The sequence below is a fragment of the Megascapheus bottae genome, chromosome 13, assembly GCF_031878675.1.
Source record: "Megascapheus bottae isolate mThoBot1 chromosome 13, mThoBot2.hap1, whole genome shotgun sequence".
NCBI classification, from domain to species: Eukaryota; Metazoa; Chordata; class Mammalia; order Rodentia; family Geomyidae; genus Megascapheus; species Megascapheus bottae.
Window position 1 is genome coordinate 19,370,077 of NC_143521.1, and position 18,618 is coordinate 19,388,694.

General features: G+C 41.6%; 1 protein-coding gene across 2 annotated transcripts in view; it reads left to right on the top strand.

Annotated features, from left to right (window-relative positions):
* The first annotated feature begins 8,030 nt into the window (after positions 1-8,030).
* Adamts3 (ADAM metallopeptidase with thrombospondin type 1 motif 3) overlaps positions 8,031-18,618 on the top strand; it is a 185,778-nt gene continuing 175,190 nt past the window's right edge. Inside the window, exons 1-3 of one of the 2 annotated variants that reach the window (XM_090343448.1) lie at positions 8,031-8,161; positions 8,327-8,449; positions 9,730-9,757. In XM_090343448.1, the coding sequence (XP_090199574.1) occupies positions 8,381-8,449; positions 9,730-9,757 (97 nt within the window). In that variant the 5' untranslated portion in view covers positions 8,031-8,161; positions 8,327-8,380. The remainder of the gene's footprint in view (positions 8,162-8,326; positions 8,450-9,729; positions 9,758-18,618) is intronic. The other variant, XM_090343449.1, reaches the window with a different exon arrangement.

Below are 18,618 nucleotides of genomic sequence, written 5' to 3' on the forward strand. Positions count from 1 at the left end.
TCAACAACATTAGCATCACCTGGGAGCTTGTTAGACCCACCTCCTAAAGCTTAATGTGAAAGTCTGCATTTAACCCAGGCGCTGGTGTCTCACACCTATAATCCTAGCTACTCAAGAGGCTGAGATCTGAACATCATGGTTCAAAGCCAACCTGGGAAGAAAGTCTCCTTGAGACTCATAAGTACAATCAACCATTCAAAAACTGGAAGTGGTACTGTGGCTCAAGTGGTAGAATGCTAGCCTTGAGTACAGAGCAGTTCAGGGACGGTGCCCAGGCCCTGAGTTCAAGCCCCACAACCAACCAAAAAATAAAAATAATAAAAAAACAATCTGACATTGTATTCATAGATTGACATGTTGAATTGAAACCCTTTTGCAATTACTTAAAGATAATAATAAAAAAATCTTGAAGTAAAAAAAAAATGGTGGCTCATGCCTGTCATCCTAGCTACTCAAGAGGCTGACATCTGAGGATCATGATTCAAAGCCAGCCTGGGCACTAAAGTCCATGAGACTCTTATCTCCAATTAGCCATCAGAAAACTGGTATGCTGTGGTTCAAGGGGTAGGGCAGTAGTCTTGAGCTGAAGAGCTCAGGGACAACGCCCAGGCCCAGAGTTCAAGTCCCAAGACTGACAAAAAAAAATGTGCATTTATTAGAATAAAAATAGTACTCAAGTTTGACCAGCACTGCTTAGGATCATATTTTATCTGCAGTTATCTGTGAAACTTCATTTAAAAAAAAGAGAGATGCCAAACTTTCACAACAGATCCAGTGAATCTGTAGAGAACTACATATAGGTGCTTTAAAAAAAATCTTGAAAGGTCAACTGCTTACATCCACCTAACATTTCTCCTAGTTGGGGGAGTGGAAGATTGTGCAGTAAATTATGACATATATTTTCAGGATTAATCATCTCACCTTCAAAATGTTAGGACTCCTTTTGGTTAACTAAAGCAAGTGGTTTAAGGATTAGCGGAAGTTTACAGACTTGTATCGCATCATTTTATTACTATGAATTGGGCTTACTGGTAAAAGTGACTTAAACTAGGGAATGTTTATTGTAATTTTTAGAAATGTGTGAAAAGCATTAAACTGCCATGAGAGCATTTGACTCTGCTAAATTATGCTCAGGTGAAGTTCTTTCAAAAATCATTGTATTTTGTCTAAAAGAAAGAGGACTACTACTAATAGCTTGATGATTTCACATCACACCAATCTCTTGAGGGGATGGACCGGGGCTGGGAGATACGGGGAAAATGATGGAAGGGGGACACTCACCAAGATTCATTGCACTCATAAACTGTCATGTTGAATTGAGGCCCCTTTAATTGAATCCAATTACTATGCACTTACCATTCGGTTGCTAGAATATAGTGGCTCTTCCATTCTTCGTCTAGTGATGATGATAATAACAGAATAAAGATACTAGACATAAAACTTGTGGTTAAAAAAAAATACCCTCAACTTAAGTGACCTTTTTTTGTAATACTAGCAAACAAGTAAGGGCAGCAACGATTTCTACCTTGGTTACATCCCTTATCATTGGCCTGAGTATGTATTCAGATAAAAATGCAAACACTCCGGATTACAATTCAATTTTTCTTTTGTTTTGGTTTTTAGTCCTAAAATGCTAGATTCTAAGATTTTGAGTTATGTTCTTAAGTAAAGACTAAGATGGATGTTACATTCATTACTAAATTTTCTTTTAAATCCCTGGTGAGTTGCTTCATTCTGCGCTCATTCTCTAGGCTCATCATTCCTAGTTCTAGTTTGGATAAAGTTAATTGCTATCTTAATGTGTACTTAAAATACCCTGAGAAATAAAGAACTAATCTTTGAAAATGGTTTTCCTGAGAGCAAATTGGAGGTGACTTTCACTCATACCTATGACTCTAGCTACTTGAAACAGAGATGGAGAGAATTACAAGCCAGTCCAGACGAGAGGTGTAAGAGACCCCATCTTTGGCTCAAAAAAAATTGAGGTCCTATTAAAAATGAATGAAAACAAAAATGGCTGAGGGTGGGGCTTGGCTCAAATGGTATAGCATTTGTCTCAGCAGTATAAAGCGACCCCAGATATTGCCAAAAGAGAAAAGGAAAATGATACAAATGAAAAGTATACAACACTAATTTTAAATGCTTTACTTGTTCTCTTATTTCTCTTTAATCCTGGGTCTAGGAAGACTCTGATCTTCAAGTAATTACTCTTTAGAGTTACCAAATGAAAATATTTTGCAGGCTTAAAGAAACAGAGATTATAAAAACAAATGAAGGAAGAGAGTAGTATCTGATTTCATAAACTGAATAACTATTATATCAAATTTTATCATGGAAACAAAGACATCTATTTATGGTGTTGATCATAGTGAAGGATATAATGAATAATCTCGTCAAGAAAAAGGAGGAAAGTCAAAGAACATGAGAAATAATTTTCCCTCAATAATTTTCCCATTTCCCATGGTGGAATTATTCTTTCAGCAGCAAATGATTCAATAAAAAAAAATCCTGAACACACAAATTTATCCTTGCAAGATTTCCTGTAAGGAAAAGACTATTGGAACAGCATGGCCTCAAATACTACCCACAGCTTGAAATACATGACCTAATAGGGCTTTTCCATCTTCAATTCTTCTTATGTCCATGATATTTATTTAAATCTTTGATGGTGTAACTTTAAAAAGTTGGGGACAGAAGAACTCCATCCAAGTTGGATCACTTGACAGAAGTTGGATCAGCTTGATCACTGACAGTAGGGATAAAGACATCAGAACTCACATCACTCTTCCATTAATTAAAAAAAAACAATTCTTTTTCAATGTTTGCTATGTGCCAGGATCTAGTGTATGAATATGAAAGTTCAGCATGCCACTAACTTCTTACCTTCATTATTTTTATTGTAATGTATAGAGGGGTTACAGTTACATTTGCCAGATAGTAGGTGTGTTACTTCTCACACATTGATAACCCTTCTCATGGTTTTGTCCCCATTTCCTCCCCCAACCCTCTCCCAATCATCATATTTTCCCCCTTCCCTTTTGTATTTCAAATAATCAAATAAACATATATACAATATGCCAGGTAACAAAGTCAAATACAATAACAATATAAGATTAACCAAAGGGCAACAAAGGAGAAGAGAAATAACATAGTACATTATTATTTTTGTAGGTGTAATATACATGTAGCTTGTTTGACTGACTCTTTTTTTCATATATTTTTTATTGTAATTAATAGAAGGGTTACATTATATTCACCAGATAGAAGGTGCATTACTTCACATACATTGATGCCCTTTCTCATGTTTTGATCCCCATTTCCCTCCCCCCCACCCCACCCCTCATCTTGTTTCCCTCCTTCCCTATCCAATTTCAAATAACCAAATACAAATATATCCAATATATCAGATAACAAACTGAGATACTGTAACAATATGAGATAACCAAGGGAGAGCAAAAGAGATGAGAGATAACATAGTACATTAAGGACAACAATCACTCATTATATGGATTTTGTTTCTATATCCTAGAGGTCCTTTCATTTAGTGTCATACTATATGGCCTTATGTATCTAGGTTTTGCAAATCTCTGCTAGGAGAGCCCAGGGTTTCTACTGATTATGACAAATGAGGGAAACCATTGAGCCTATGTTCCTTTGAGTCTGGCTTACTTCACTTAATATGATTTTTTTCTAAGTCTTTCCATTTCCTAACAAATGGGGCAATGCCATTCTTTCTGACAGCAGCATAGAATTCCACTGTGTACAAATACCACATCTTGTTGATCCACTCATCAACTGAGGGACATGTAGGTTGGCTCCATATCTTTGCTATAGTAAATAGTGCTGCAATGAACATTGTTGTGCTGGTGGATTTAGTATGTCCTTGTTTCTGGATGATTGGGTAAATGCCTAGTAGTGGAATTACTGGGTCATAAGGGAGTCTTTTGAGGAACTGCCATACTGCTTTCCATAGTGGTTGAATGAGTTTGCACTCCCACCAACAGTGTAGTAGTGATCCCTCCCGGCCACATCCCCTCCAGCGTCTGTTGTTATTAGATTTCTTGATCCTGGCCATTCTAACTGGAGTGAGGTAGAATCTTAGAGTTGTTTTGATTTGCATTTCTTTTATGACCAGAGATGTTGAGCATTTCTTCATGTGTCTATCGGCCATTTTTGCTTCTTCTTCAGAGAAGATTCTCTTTAAGTCTTTGGCCCATCTTTTAATGGGAGGGTTGTTTCTTTGGAGATTAGTTTTGGAGTGATTTCAATTTTTTGAAATGTTGATATATTTTAGATATGAGGCCTTTGTCCGATGTAAGGTTGGTGAAGATCTTCTCCCACTCTGTAGGCTTCCTTATTAATTTACTAGCTATGTCCTTTGCCCTACAAAAGCTCTGCAGTTTAATGCAGTCCCAGTTATCCAGTCTTTCTCTGATTTGTTGTGATTCTTGGTCCTTATTAAGAAAGTTTCGACTTGTGCCAAGGAGGCCTAGTGTGTCTCCTATTCCTTCTTGTAAAGTTTTCAGTGTGTTGGCTTTTACCTTGAGGTCTTTGATCCATTTGGAGTTAATTCTAGTGCAGGGTGACAGAGAAGGATTCAACTTAAGGTTTTTGTACGTGCTTAACCGGTTCTGCCAGCACCACTTATTGAAGAGGCTATCTTTCTTCCATTCTATTTTTTTGGCTCCTTTGTCAAAGATTAGGTGGTCATAGGTCTGTAGTTTAATATCTGGGTCCTCAGTTCTATTCCATTGGTCTTCAGGCCTGTTCTTGTGCCAGTACCAAGGTGTTTTGATTATTATAGCTGTGTTATAGAGTATTTGACTGACTCTTAAGTGAAAAGATGGTAACATTAAATGGAAGAGTCTGAGAAGGACTTTCTTCCTCAGTGAACAACACACCCATTCTTGGCATGTTCCTGCCAGCTCCACATTTCACTGTACATGCTCTTTATCCTACATGAGGATGTAGGGGGCAAACAGGGGACAGAAGATGGTAAGTAGGTCCAGCTTTTTCTGCCTTTGTAGTGGCAGTCCCATATACCGGCTCTGTTATTCTCCAATGCTTGTTTTGGTCAAGAATGCCAAGATCTGAATGAAAGCTTATCACAGGGAGTGATAAAGAAAAGCTCACAGTGCTGCCTGGCCCTGTTGAAGGGGTAGTACTCCACAATGCTCATGTGATGAAAATATTGATGGATGCTGGTAATCCATATGATTCATACAGATAGCCACAAAATTATAATGTATTTTGAAAGACATCATAGCAGTATTATTAGTGGAACATCCACCATAGGATGTTCTTGACGGTGTAGTGGGGAACCTGTAAGAAACAGCACTGTAGCTATAGCTTAAGACCTGGGAAGGAGTAAATGGAATTGACTAGGCAGGTTGGTAAGGGTCAGTTTGTGGAAGGAATCCACTAACTCCAGTGAGATACATATATATGTTTCATCTAAAAAAGGGGGTCAAGAGCGTGACCTAGTGGTAGAGTGCTTGCCTAGCATGCACAGAACCCTGGGTTCGATTTCTCAGTATCACATACAAAGAAAAAGCTGAAAGTGGTGCTATCAAGTGGTAGAGTGCTTGCCTTGGAAAGGACAGTGTCCAGGCCTCAAGTTCAAGCCCCAGGACTAACAAAAACAACAACAACCACCACCACCACGACAACAAAACCAGTGCCTGTAGCCATTACCGTGTTCTATACAATGTGGCAGAGAATTCACATATAAAGGCATGTGATTTTCATGAAACTTGCAAAAATAATATTAAATCTATTTTAGAGTTGAGTACACTGAGAATAAATCTGCAGCATATCTAACCTGTTACAATTTACTGTAATAACTGGGGTTGTAATAGCATTTCCTTAAGTGTTTCACATGTAAAGTATGAGAAAAAACATTCCATGGTCACATAAACAAACTTGAGATACTGAAGTGCCCATGAAGTCTAGAATGAAGAAATCCAAACTTTAGTTGGATTTCCAGCAAAACATTTTAGCAGCTTGAGGAACACTTAGTGAAAATCAAAACATAAACTTACTGTATACTCTTAAATGAATGTTTGTTAGACCAAGGGTCCTGACTCCTTCTGTTGTAATATCATGCAAGTGGATCTGGTTTAGTACTTAGAAGAAAAGAGGAATACATGCAGTTGTTACATGCAGTACAGGTAAGTATTGGATCAGGAAATTTTCACTGGATCTCAATGTAAAATGTGTTTCTCTACATGGGTATGGACAAACTTCCTGAAGACACTACTTTCTTGAGAGTCACAGGAATTTCTCTGTGTCAGAAATTAGATGATAGTCACTACTGCAACACCATGAGTAGTTTATTTTTTTATTATTTAAAAAAGGGATTTTAGAACTATTTCAGGAGAGAGAAACCAAAGTAGGATTCTAATGAGGAATCAAGATAAGTTCTAAGACAGCTGTTAGAAGGAGTAGGACCTGGGGACTCCTGATTTCTACTCTGGTATTAGTGTCAATGTACAGTAACAAAATTTTAACTTATACATTGTTCAGAGCTATTCATTTTTCATGAAGAGTAAGACCAAATGCAAAATTTAGTAAAGCGTTCCTGGATAGCAAGTAAACCCAGAGGTCTTTCAGTACCAGAGCCAAATTCTGATTGTAACAAATAATAAACTCTAACACATTAAATTAGTAGTTTCGGCCATACAGTTGGCTGGTTTCTCATTTGTCCATACAGTGTCCTGGATGGGTATGATTTTTGAGATGATTCAGCTAACATATCAACCTTTAGCGATTCAGGGACAAAAGAAAAGAATCAAAATTAATTATAGGAAAAATTTACAATAAAAAATCTTATACTTTTGAAAAAAAATTATAGTAAAGGCTGAAGGTTCACCATTTTGAAAGAAAGGGAAAAAAAAAAGAGCAGCAAGTCTGACTTCTAGAAGCATTTCACAGCAAAACAAACTTTAATGGTGTGCACGTGTGATTTCAGGCAGGTTCCCTGGAAGCCCTTTTTTCCGAGGTCAGGTCTGACAGATAACATCGTAAATTTGTGCCTCATCACCTCTGTCTCCCCAGGTTTGGAAAGAGGAGGCTCCCTTTCTCGGAGTCTTGGGTGTCATTTCCTTCTACTAAGCCACAAGCCACCTAGGGCCGAAATCTTTTGATAATACAATCTTGTTGTGAGCAGGGGAGCTTGAGGCTGGCAGTGTACTCTGGAGATAAACGAACGCATCCGGTTGATACAAGAGAAAGGGACGGGATGATCTTTATAAACGAATCTAAACGAATAAAGCATAAACAGGAGCTTAGAGAACCCAGAAGAGAGAGGAGGGGAGAGAAGTGAAAGAGAAGGAGGGGAGTTGAGGGGGGGGGGAGAAGACAGGAGGGAGAGGAGGGACCCCCCCCCACTCCCCATCTTCCAAACCCTGGGAGGTGATGAGTGTCTGGAGGGAATAAAAGTCATAAAATCAAATCACCACGTCCTCCAAACTTGGAAGCTCCGAGGGTTTGTCTGCGGAGACCTCTGCCCGGCCCGGAGAGCCTGGAGAGCCGGGAGGCTGGAGGAGGTGAATTTCCTACAGCTCGGGACTGGCCCGTGGACCCTCCCCCTTCCTATAATGAACGCGCGTCCCGCCAGGCCCCCTCCCCTCCCCCCGCCCTCCTTCCCTCCCTCCGGGGGACGCGGGGTCGCGCCTGGGGCTGCCGAAGCCCCGCGTGCGTGCGTGCGCGCTGGTGTGCGGCCCCGGGAGTGCGCGGGGGGCGCGGGCCCCGCGTGACGTGGGCGCGGCGGCGGGAGGGGCCGCCCGGGGGTGGTGGTGGAGGGGGGGGTGGGAGGGGGAGAGGCTCGGGCCGCCTTATTAGCGCCCGGCGGGTCGCCGGCAGCTCGCAGACGGCAGCCGCGTTGCGAGCCTCGGGAGCCGGCGATCGTGCGGCCCGCTCGCTCTCCTCCCTCCTCCGCCTGCTCCTCCCGGGCCTCTCCGGCTCCTCCCGGCCCTGGTCGGCGTGCGCGGCGGCGGCGGCGGCGCACGGGCTCGCTGCTCTCCTCTCCCGCTCGGCGCTCCACTCTCCGCTTCCCGTGGCCGGGATTCCGGGTGGGGGCAAACCCGAGCCTTCTCCGCGCGCACCTGGGGGAGCCCTCGGCGGCAGGAACGCCGGCTCCTCGCAGCGGCCCGGGGCAGAGGTAGTTGGGGCTGCCCCGCGTCCGCGCCCCGTCCCCGGCGCTGCCCGCGCCCGGGCGCACACTCGCGGCGGGACGGCGGGGTGAGGGGAGGGGGGCTCCGCTCCGCTCCACTCACAGAGTTTTTCTTTCTTTCTTTTTTCTTTTATGCATTTCTTTTCCTAACAGAAACTCAGGGGGGACTCGCTCTGCCCAGCAGCCGCCGAGTGAAGTGGACCCGGGATGGTTCTCCTGTCACTCTGGGTGATAGCAGCTGCTCTGGTGGAGGTTAGGACGTCAGCTGATGGACAAGTAAGTGACGACGACGATGGTGATGGTGATGATGGTGATACACGCCAACCCGAGCTGGCCCCGAGAAAGTTCCTCCCCTGCCTCTCCTTCTCCCCTCCTCTGCTCCCAGCCTTCCCGGGCGTTCGCATTCAGGACCAGTGCTGGTGGGGTTCTCTTTTTTTGGGGGGGGAAGGGTGGGCAGACGGATTTGTCACACCTGGGGCTGCACCCCCTCCTCGGCACCCCTACTGTAGCCAGATCGCATCCTCGCCTGGCCTCCTGGCTTCCTCCCCCGTCCTCCAGTCACCCCCCCCCCCCACCACCACCACCTTGGCTCCCGGGCTGCTGAATGAAGTTGTGGACTCTGATCCAAGTGCTCGGGCTGCTTTCTTTCCTGGGCGCTTTCGGGCATCTGCTGTCCGGGCGAAGGGTGGGGGTTCAGGAAGTCTCAGGGGCGCCCCGGGAGCCACCCGTCCTCCCCCCACCCCGTAGACACGTGTCCTGGGAGAACAGGCGCCCGCCTAGAGTTTGACAGTTAGGGAGGGGGTGCCCAGGACCTCCGGTGCCCTGCGTTTGGCGGGGCTGAGGATGGAGGCGCCCCACGCCTCGCCCCGCCCCATCCCCGCCCCTCCCCCTCCGCACAACTCCTCCTCTTAAAAGGAAAAAAAAAAAAGAAAAGAAAAAAAGCTACATGGAGTGCAGCTCTGTTTCTTTTCGGCCCTGCCTCCGCCCTTTAGAGACTCCAGGTGAAGCCGGGGTGCTCGCTCTGCACAGCGCCTGCCAGGAGGCTCGGCTGGGCCAGAACTCTGCAGTCAGCTCTGACCCCTGGAGCTTCTGAGTTGTGGGAGTGTTTGTAGCTTCTCTGGGCTGTCCAGTTTGACCAGAGGATCAAACTAGGGAGTTTTTTCCTGGATTCCCATGAGTCAAGATTCCCCTCTAGGCATTCAGAGAGACTTTTGAATCCAGATCTACCCCTGGAGTTGAGTGTCTGTGTTTTCTTTCTTTTTTCTTTTCTCTTTCTTTCTTTCTTTTTTTTTTTTTTTTTTTTTGCAGCGTCACTAGGGTTAAAGTGAAAGCTAAGTAGCTAACATCCCCCCCCCCCCAATTTTGATTGAAATTGGCTCATGCTCCTGTCATAAGAACCTTCTGAAAACTAATGTGTAACCTGGAGGCAGCTAGCCCAGTCTCTAGGTCTCCTGATTAGCCAGGTCCTCAAAAGCATTAATGGTAGAAATACAGCTCATAAGGTGATAAGATGAAACCCAGTAACTGTTTCTTTTTCTTACTTTCCTCCTTTCTAGGCTGGTCCTGAAGAAATTCTGCCGATAGGTAAGCCACCTTCTCAGATGTCAATCTTATCTCACTTGAAAGTAGGCAGTGGAGTTAGCTAAGCAAAATATTGCTTCTGAAAAATGTCTCCGATTGGTGATTAAAACAGTTTGTAGCCCAGGATCAGTTCTATTCTTTCTGGAAAAGGTGTAGCTTGTCCCAGGTTAGCTCCTCCTGACAATTGGACTTTTCTGAATCATTTTATTACTGCCTTGCTACAAACTATGGTTAGGTATTATTTGGAGGGTCTTTGGAGGTTTAGCAGAAGACAATGGGTGTTCACAAAATCAAGCTGTCCACTTGGGTCACTGCAGGAGGAGCATTGGCTTAGAACTCATTCAAGCTGTAAGAAGGCTATAGAAATGGAAGAATAAAGTAGAAAGAGGGGAAATGTTCTTTCACAATTGTTTTCTGCTTTTGATAAACCCTTGATGACTTACCTATCTGCTTGGACCTAACTTTTAAATGCTCAAGATATGGGCAGGCATTTTGAAAATATTTGAAAACTTGGTAATAACCTAATGTTTGGAGATTCTTATTCCCACTTTTGGGGTGAGGAAAGTAAGGCTCAAAGGGTGCAAGTGGTTTTGTACCAGGTCATCCCCGTTCAGGCTCCTTTTTATTTTTTGAAGTTATTGATAATATAGTTGATCCAAAGGCATGGACTGAAAGTCATCTGGCAAGAAGCCAGGCTATACTCAAAAGAAAGTCTTTGAATACACAGTTTAGTTGAGTAATGACCTTTAAAAGGTAATTTTTCTTTTTGTTTTGCGTTTTCTTTTTTCAAGTGCTGCTAGGAAATCTCTCAGGAGAAAAGTTTTGGATGTGACTGCTATAAACATACGAGTCATTGACCCTCTACAAAATGTCAGGCTCATAGCTTTGTGAGCAGCATCTCACCTGATTTCCATAGGCACCAGGTGAGGGGTGGACCACTGGTGTGCCTGTTTTAGAGAGGAGGAAAATGGAGGTTATACAGTGGCCCAGAGATGTGAGTAGATGCTCCTTGTCAGGTGCTTCTTGACAGTAGACTAAACCTTGCGACTTGGAAATAGTGGAAGTTGAAAGTACATTTAATACACTGACCCTAATAGTGTCTGGGTCCGCTGTTGAGTATTGACTATTGATCGTGATTCGGTGGTTCACTAGGACCTGTGGCCTGCTGCTTGCTAGGCAACACTGTAAGAGACTGTAGAACATACTGTCTGCCAGTAGTCTGGGGAAAGATCAAAATGTAAACAAGTATGGTTTCTACTGAGTGCATAGCAGTTGTGTGCCAGGGTAGAGTTGAAAGCTGTCAATGTAGGTAGTGTGCTCTATGTTGGAGGAGTGACTGAGAATGCACTCTAACTAAAATGCCTACACGAATGCTATTTGTGATTGATAGTATCCAGCCATCCATACCTTAAAAGTCTCCCCTTTTTCTTGCCATTCCTGGGCTTGAACTCAGGGCCTGAGCACTGTCCTTGGGTTTTCTCAGGACTAAAGTTCTACCACTTGAGCCTCAGAACCACTCCGGCATTTTTCTATGTATGTGGTATGGAGGAATTGAGCCCGGGTCTTTGTGCATGCTAGGCAAGCACTCTACCACTAGGCCAAACTCCCGGCCCAGTGCTTTTCTTTTTTATAAACTAGCCCTCAAGTGAGAGGTGAAAAGTAAGCTGTCTTGAGTCCTTAAATATTTGATGAGGCACCACGGATTCTCCATATGTAAATTAAAAGATGTGTCATGATGATCTTTTCCATCAAAGGAATATTCTCAAAATACACTATTGTGGTGAATAAATTTTCAGCTAGACCCAAGATGCTATTATGGACCATGTTTTGGAATGAACTTTGGTCCAATCTTTTGGCTAGTAGAAATTAGTTCAGGAGTGTTAGCAGGGGAGAGAAATTAGTACAGGTGTGCTCAATTTCAGAGATAGAATGATGAGTCAGCAATCTTGATGTGCAATGGGGGTGTTTTTTGTTTTTTGTTTTGTTTTGGCTGAAGATTTACTTGCTGGAGATTTACTTGCCTCCATATTCCTGCTTTATATGATTTCTTGTCATTTTGATTTTTCATGTCTACGTATAACTGTGTTAAGAAAAAAAATAGCTTTTTATCCCTCCATCTGGTGATAGCAAAAGTGTAACTAGCATTGATGTGGGGGTTATAGTCAAATGTATGAATCTTGAGGGTTTTGAAAAGGTCATGTATATAAACAGCTGGCATGGTGCCTTACACCTGTAATTGTAGCTCTTTGGCAGATTGGATCTAGGGGCTTGAAGCTTTTAGACTAAACTAGATCTCAACCAATGTGAAGTTTGGTGGGGTAGCTTGCCTCCATTACTCCAGCTAGGTGAGAAACCTGAATAGGAGGAGCATCACAAAGATTAACCTCGGCACATGTACAAAACATAACTAAAGCAAAAAAGGCTGAGGGCATGGCGGTGGTAGTGATGGAGTACCTGGGTAGCAAACCTCACTACTGCAAAAAGAGGTCATTTGTTCTCTTCCCTGTATCCATTTGTAAAACTACTACTATTCTGAAGCTTTGATAAAAATGCACTTTTATACATAAAATTGTTTTTCCAATAACTGTTTTTTCAATAACTAATCTAACTAAACATCTGTGGTTTTGCTTTTTATGGTTGTTTGTTTGCCTTGTTTTGTTTTGCCAGTCCTGGGCTTTAACTCCAGGCTTGGACACTGACCTTGAACACTTGTGCTCAAGGTTAGTGCTCTGCCACTTGAGCCATAGTACTTCTGTATTTTTCAGTTTATGTGGTACTGAGGAATCAAACCCACAGCTTCCTGCATGTTTAGCAAGCACTATACCACTAGGCCACACTTCTAGCCCTAAAAGTGGATATATATACATACATATATATGTATGTATACATATATACATGTATTTATGTGTGCATACATATATATATATATATCTAAAGGTGCTACTTGATCAATGATACATTAGGAAAGCCTCACATGGCTTGTAGATTTTATTTATGTTGCACTTACATACTGGCTTGAGAAATTTTACAGCTCAGAATAGTTTGAATAATGTCTCAGGAAGAGAGAAACCTGTTTGTTATAAATTACATGTTGTTAAGGAGCTCATTTTAAAACAAATCTAGGTAAAGTGAATATACAGAATGGTGTATATGAGTAGACAGCTTGCCGCTGATTCGCTAAGTGAATTCTCTGTGTGCTCGAATCAATAGGCAAAACACAAGCAGTGTTCCTTTGTCTCTGGCATGACCTGGTGAGGCCATGCTCCTTTCATGGAAGTGAAAGTTTGTCAGTTTCTTAGGTTTTCTAATAGAATAACATACTTTGTACTCTGTAGTGGATGGCTTGGGGGGCAATTAAAAAATAAATATGTTTTAGTCCTCAAGACTAGGACAGCTGTTGTTTAGGTGGAAGGAAAGCAGATGAGCATATGTGAAGCATATTACCTGTGTGGAGTTTCCTTCTCTCTCACTTAATGGAAAAATACAATTTTGGTATATGGAAAATCTGATTCATTCTAGAGAAAAATGCATAAATGGGTTTTGAACCCTGGCTAGGTTCTGGACCTCACTTTCAAGCAGAAAAGAGCTGTCTCTACACACACACACACACACACACATTAATATGTGCATCAGTGGGGGAGTACATTGCATTAGAGCATTAGCATATTTTTGGCGCATCAAGGAGCTCTTCTAGTCTGACTCGGCATATGGCCTTGATAGGATGCCGAGGGTAATTGTGGGTAACTGGCTGCTGGCTCCTAAGTGGGTTAGGAGGTTTATTCTGACACATGTGGCTTGGGAAATAATCATAGTTTTGTAGAAGTTGGAAAATGTGAAAAAGAATTCCAAGTCATTTTGTTTGGTAAACCATTACTTTGAGATTTCCCAAGTATCATTTGAGGAAAACAAAAAAATCATTGTAAGGCTCTATTGCATTCAACTGTCTCCTTTTCCCAACCTCTTGCAACTGGGGCATGTTTATCTTTCTCTGCCGTCTTTCTGTTCCCCAGTTGTAAGTTGTAGGATATTTCCCTCTTTCAAAAAGAAGGTTGTATGGAGGCGCCAGTGGCTCACGCCTGCCACCCTAGCTACTTGGGAGGCTGAAATCTGAGGATCACAGTTCAAAGCCATCTAGGGCAGGAAAGCCCACGAAACTCTTATCTCCAATAACTACCAAGAAAGAAGAAGAAGAAGAAAAAAACAAATGAAAGTGGAGCTGTGGCTTAAGTGTAGAATACTAACTCTTGAGGAAAATAGTTTAGGGACAATGACAAGGCCCTAAGTTCAAGCCAGGACTGGTACTTGCGTATGTGTACACACACACACACACACACACAGATACAAATACAAATGTAGCTTTTTGTAGTTGTCTTTTCAGATGGCTAGTTTAATGTGGGATGCCTTTTCATCATTTTCAGTGTTTGGGTTTCAAGGTTTAATGTGAGTTACTTCCTAGTTGCTGCTGTGGAATAAGCAAGCAAGCATCATCACTAGATAGACTTCATGACAGCAAAGATTCTGCCTTGATAACTGACTTATCTTTAATGGATAAAATAGTCCTCAAGTGACTGGACTTGGTGGGCAGGGTATTAATCATACTGGGATTTACCCATGTTCTGAATGGGCAAAGGACTTTTGTTTTGTGCTTCCCTCTAGCTTAAGTCTCTAGGAAAATGAAGACAATGACAATGGCTGTACGATTAATTAAGTGTTATCAAGGCCTCTTGTGACTATGTGAATCACTCCAGAAAGCATAGAGACCTTGGCCCATCAGTTTTGCATGCTTTTCTTTTGGCATGTTTATACTATTGGCAAACTGAATTCTAGAATACCAGTCAGGTTCTATTGCAGTGTACTTGGAAACCTTTACCCTGTTGTTGGCATCAGGGGAAATAAGAGAAGGTAAGATTAAAATCTGCCAATCTAATTTGCCAAAATCTGCCAATCTAATTTTCCAGCAGTAATATCAAAGTGTGTGAGAAGGTTTATAAAAGACCCTTTTAAGCCAAGTGCTGATGGCTCATGCCTGTAATCGTAGCTTATTCAGGAATCTGAGATATGACCCTAGGGGTTCAAAGCCATTCTGAGAAGGAAGGACTGTGAGACTTTCACTTCCAATTAATTACAAAAAAGAAGCTGGAAATGGAGCTGTGGCTCAAGAACTAAAGTGCTATTCTTGAGTGAAAAAGTCAAGGGATAGTGCCAGGTCCTTGAGTTCAAGACCCAGTACAGGCACACGCACGCATGCAAACACAAATGCAAATCAATCTTTTGTAAAAAGTAGAATTTTAGTTACCCAACTCATTATTTATCCTTATAGTTAAAAATGAGGGCGTTGACTTTACTGTTTTACTTTCACTCCTTCCTTTGGTTTTACTTTCACTCCTTCCATTGGGCGTGGTCATTATTAATGTGAAAGGCTTCCAACTTCTTAGATGAAGATGTTCTAAAGTATGTGGCATTTATCTATTGAAGGAACTTATTGTTTCTGTTAAGATGAAGTTTTTTTCCCATACATGCCCTGTTGTCACTGTCTCAAATCCTAATATTGTCTAGAATGTTAAGCACCCCTGAGGGCCACCTGTGCACTCATGAGGACGCCTTCTAAGCATTCTTCGATTGAAAGTGGCCAACTCAGACTACTTTGGAAATCTATTAGGAACAGTTGCAAATTGTGTGGTGGAAAATCATGAGTGGTTTTCATAGAAGAGTTTGACTGTATATATTGACAATGACTTAGAAGGAACTCTAAGGCTGCCTGAAAGAGAATTGTTATTAACAGGATTAGGGAAACTCTCTTCATCCTTCCTGTAATAATGCTGAGCTTTTATTATTAAGCTGTATTACCTGTTACTCTTTAGTTGTTGAATTATTCTTTTAAATTTTTTCCCCTTTTTTTTGACCGTATGTTTTACATGTAATCAAAGTGATTGTATTTTTTAATTCTTCTCTGTTCTTTGGAATTTTGACAGCAACTTCATTTCAAATCCCTAACTGCTGTTATAATTTAACTGTATGCACATGTGTGTGTGTGTGTGTGTGTGTGTGTGTGTGTGTATGTATGTATGTATGTGTGTGTGCGTCAGTGCATGCATGCTGGGCCTGGGGCTAGAACTCTAGGTCTAAGCCTGTCCCTGAGGGTTTTACTTTTCTTGAGGCTAGTATTCTACTGCTTGAACCACAGTTGCATTTGTGGCTTTTTTGAGTGGTTAATAGGAGATAGAATGCCCTGCCTGGGCTGGCTTTGAACACATCTTCAGATCTCTGTTGCCTGGGTAGCTAGAATCACAGGCATGAGCCATCAACAATTTAACACAAGTACTCTTTCAATTCAGTCTTTTAGATAAAATCTAAATTCAGTCTTTTAGATTTTGGACTTTTGGAGTAGTGTTTAACTGGTAAAGTTAAGCATTTTTATGAAATCTTAAAAACTCTGAAATCTGAAACAACTTCTAAGCCCAACTGTTTCCATCAAGTAATAATCAGCCTGCATTCACACTCTGTAGTATATGCAGCCCAGATGTAGTTACTTCAATATATTGTTTCTAAATACAGATCATTTCTATGTAGTTACTGTTTCGTATAATATGTTAGTATAATTTTTTTCTTATTACAAAACTCCTTGTGATCATCACTTAATCACATCATGGTAATAAACCATAATTTGTTGCATAATCACTTTCCTATGATACTGAGTGTTGCCACAGGGTGGTGTTGTATATAGATCATTACCTGCATGACCAGATAACTTCAGGAGAGAGCCCTGGGAGCTGATTCCTGAACAAAAGTATTGTGGTATGCTTTGACATATGACATGTGTGTCTGTTAGTATGTATGTGGTTCTGGGGATTGAACTTGGGCTCTTGCACATGCTGGTCAAACACTGCTATCACTGAGCTATATCCTCAGCCTTTAACAAATAAGCTTTCCTCTTTTTACCAGTCCTGGGGCTTGAACTCAGGGTCTAGGTACTGCATTGGGCTTTCTCAAGGCTAGCACTCTACACTTGAGCCGCAGCAGCACTTCCGGCTTTTTCTGTGTATGTGGTACTGAGGAATCAAACCCAGGGCTTCATGCATGCTAGGTAGGCACTCTACCACTAGGCCACGCTCACAGCCAATAAATGAACTTTTTCCAAGTATGGATGACTTGAATTCTTTAGTCCTATGAAAGAGCGATTGTGTGTGTGTGTGTGTGTGTGTGTGTGTGTGTGTGTGTGCATGTGCATGCGCACGCGTGCGTGCATACACAAAAGTGTGTGTTGTTCCTAGGACTTTCCTGTCAGAGCTGACTTTGAAATGAGATGCTCATATCTCAGCCTCCTGAGTAGGTAGACTAACAGGCATAGAGCCACTAGTGCCTGGTGAAAGAGGTGATTCATAAAGTTCGATTTCAAATCAATCTTGGCTTTTTTTCTTGAGTTTGTAATATTTGTTACAATTTTATCATCTCTGAAAGAGATGTTATGAGCTCATAATTTTTTTATTTTCAAGCATCTAGTGACTATGACCACTTAGATCCACTTCTTTCTGACACTTTTTGGTACACTAGGAAGATTTACCTAGTTTTATAGAATAGAATTTGACTTATGTATTGTTTAATATAAATTGCAAAATGCGAGGGGATTTCCTAACATAAGAAACCTTTGTTCCTGCATGTAATTGATCCATTTTCATTTTCCAAGTAAGTGTGCATGACTTTGCTTAGTAGAGTCCCTTGTTTATAAAAATGCCACAAATTCAGCATGATGAATCTTTATGGATTTTAGGACAAACTGTGAGAAGTGAGGAATATATATCTCAAAGTGATTGAGAAAAAGGTTTTAAGAGAAACTTGTAGAAGGTCAAATAGGATTATCAAAAGCTGTCGTTATAGTTAGCACATTTTTTATTTTTTCAAGTTGAGGAAATAAAATTCATAAATGCACACAAACACAAAAATGATTAAGTAATGGTATGAATTGGAGTTTTTCTTCCTTTGTATGTAAAAAGACCTCTGTTGTAGCCAGCAGTGGCTCTCGTCTGTAATCCTGGCTACTCAGGAGGCTGAGGTCTGAGAACAGCGGTTCACAGCCAGCCTGGGGACAAAATTCATGAGACTCTTTTCTTCAGTTAACCACTAGAAAACCAGAAGTGGCACTGTGGCTCAAGGAGTGGGGTGGTAGCCTTGAGCTGAAGAGCTCAGGGACAACACCCAGGCCCAGAGTTCAAGTCCCACAACAGACAAACGAAACAAAACTTCTGTTTTACATGTAAAGCCCATAGTCCAATCTAAAAATCAGTATTTCCAGTGAAGGGCCTGTTTTCTACATCTTAATCAAGTGATCAGATCACAACCTATTGGCCATGTGGGTTCAAGTCCTGACTCTCACTTTCAAGCCAGAGACCTTAAGCCTCCTAAAATGTTATTTCCTTAGAGTAACATGTGCATAATAAGATTTCCTTAGAGAGTGGTGGTACTTAAAGATTCATAAATTGATGGCCCATAGTTATTTAATAAGCTAGAATAAGAGATGATATTATTAGTATGTATACTATGATTAAAAGCACATTTGTATCTAAAGAGAAGCATTTTATTCTATTTGCCATGTTAAATATGTTTGCTTGCTCACATGAACATTCAGGAATTAATTGTAGCAGGGACCTGTAAACAATCCAAACACTGGCTCACCAATGTGACAGCTCTTTGAGCATTCTATATTCTCATATTATCTTCTTGCTGGTATCTCCTTGTAGTGTTGCTTAATTTATTGGAAGGTAGCAGTAGAAGGAAGGACTTGAGTGAGGAATGGTAGAAAAAGCTATTCCATCTAGATTAAGCACCAACTATTTTTTATGTGTATATGGTGAGAATTTCATACGTGA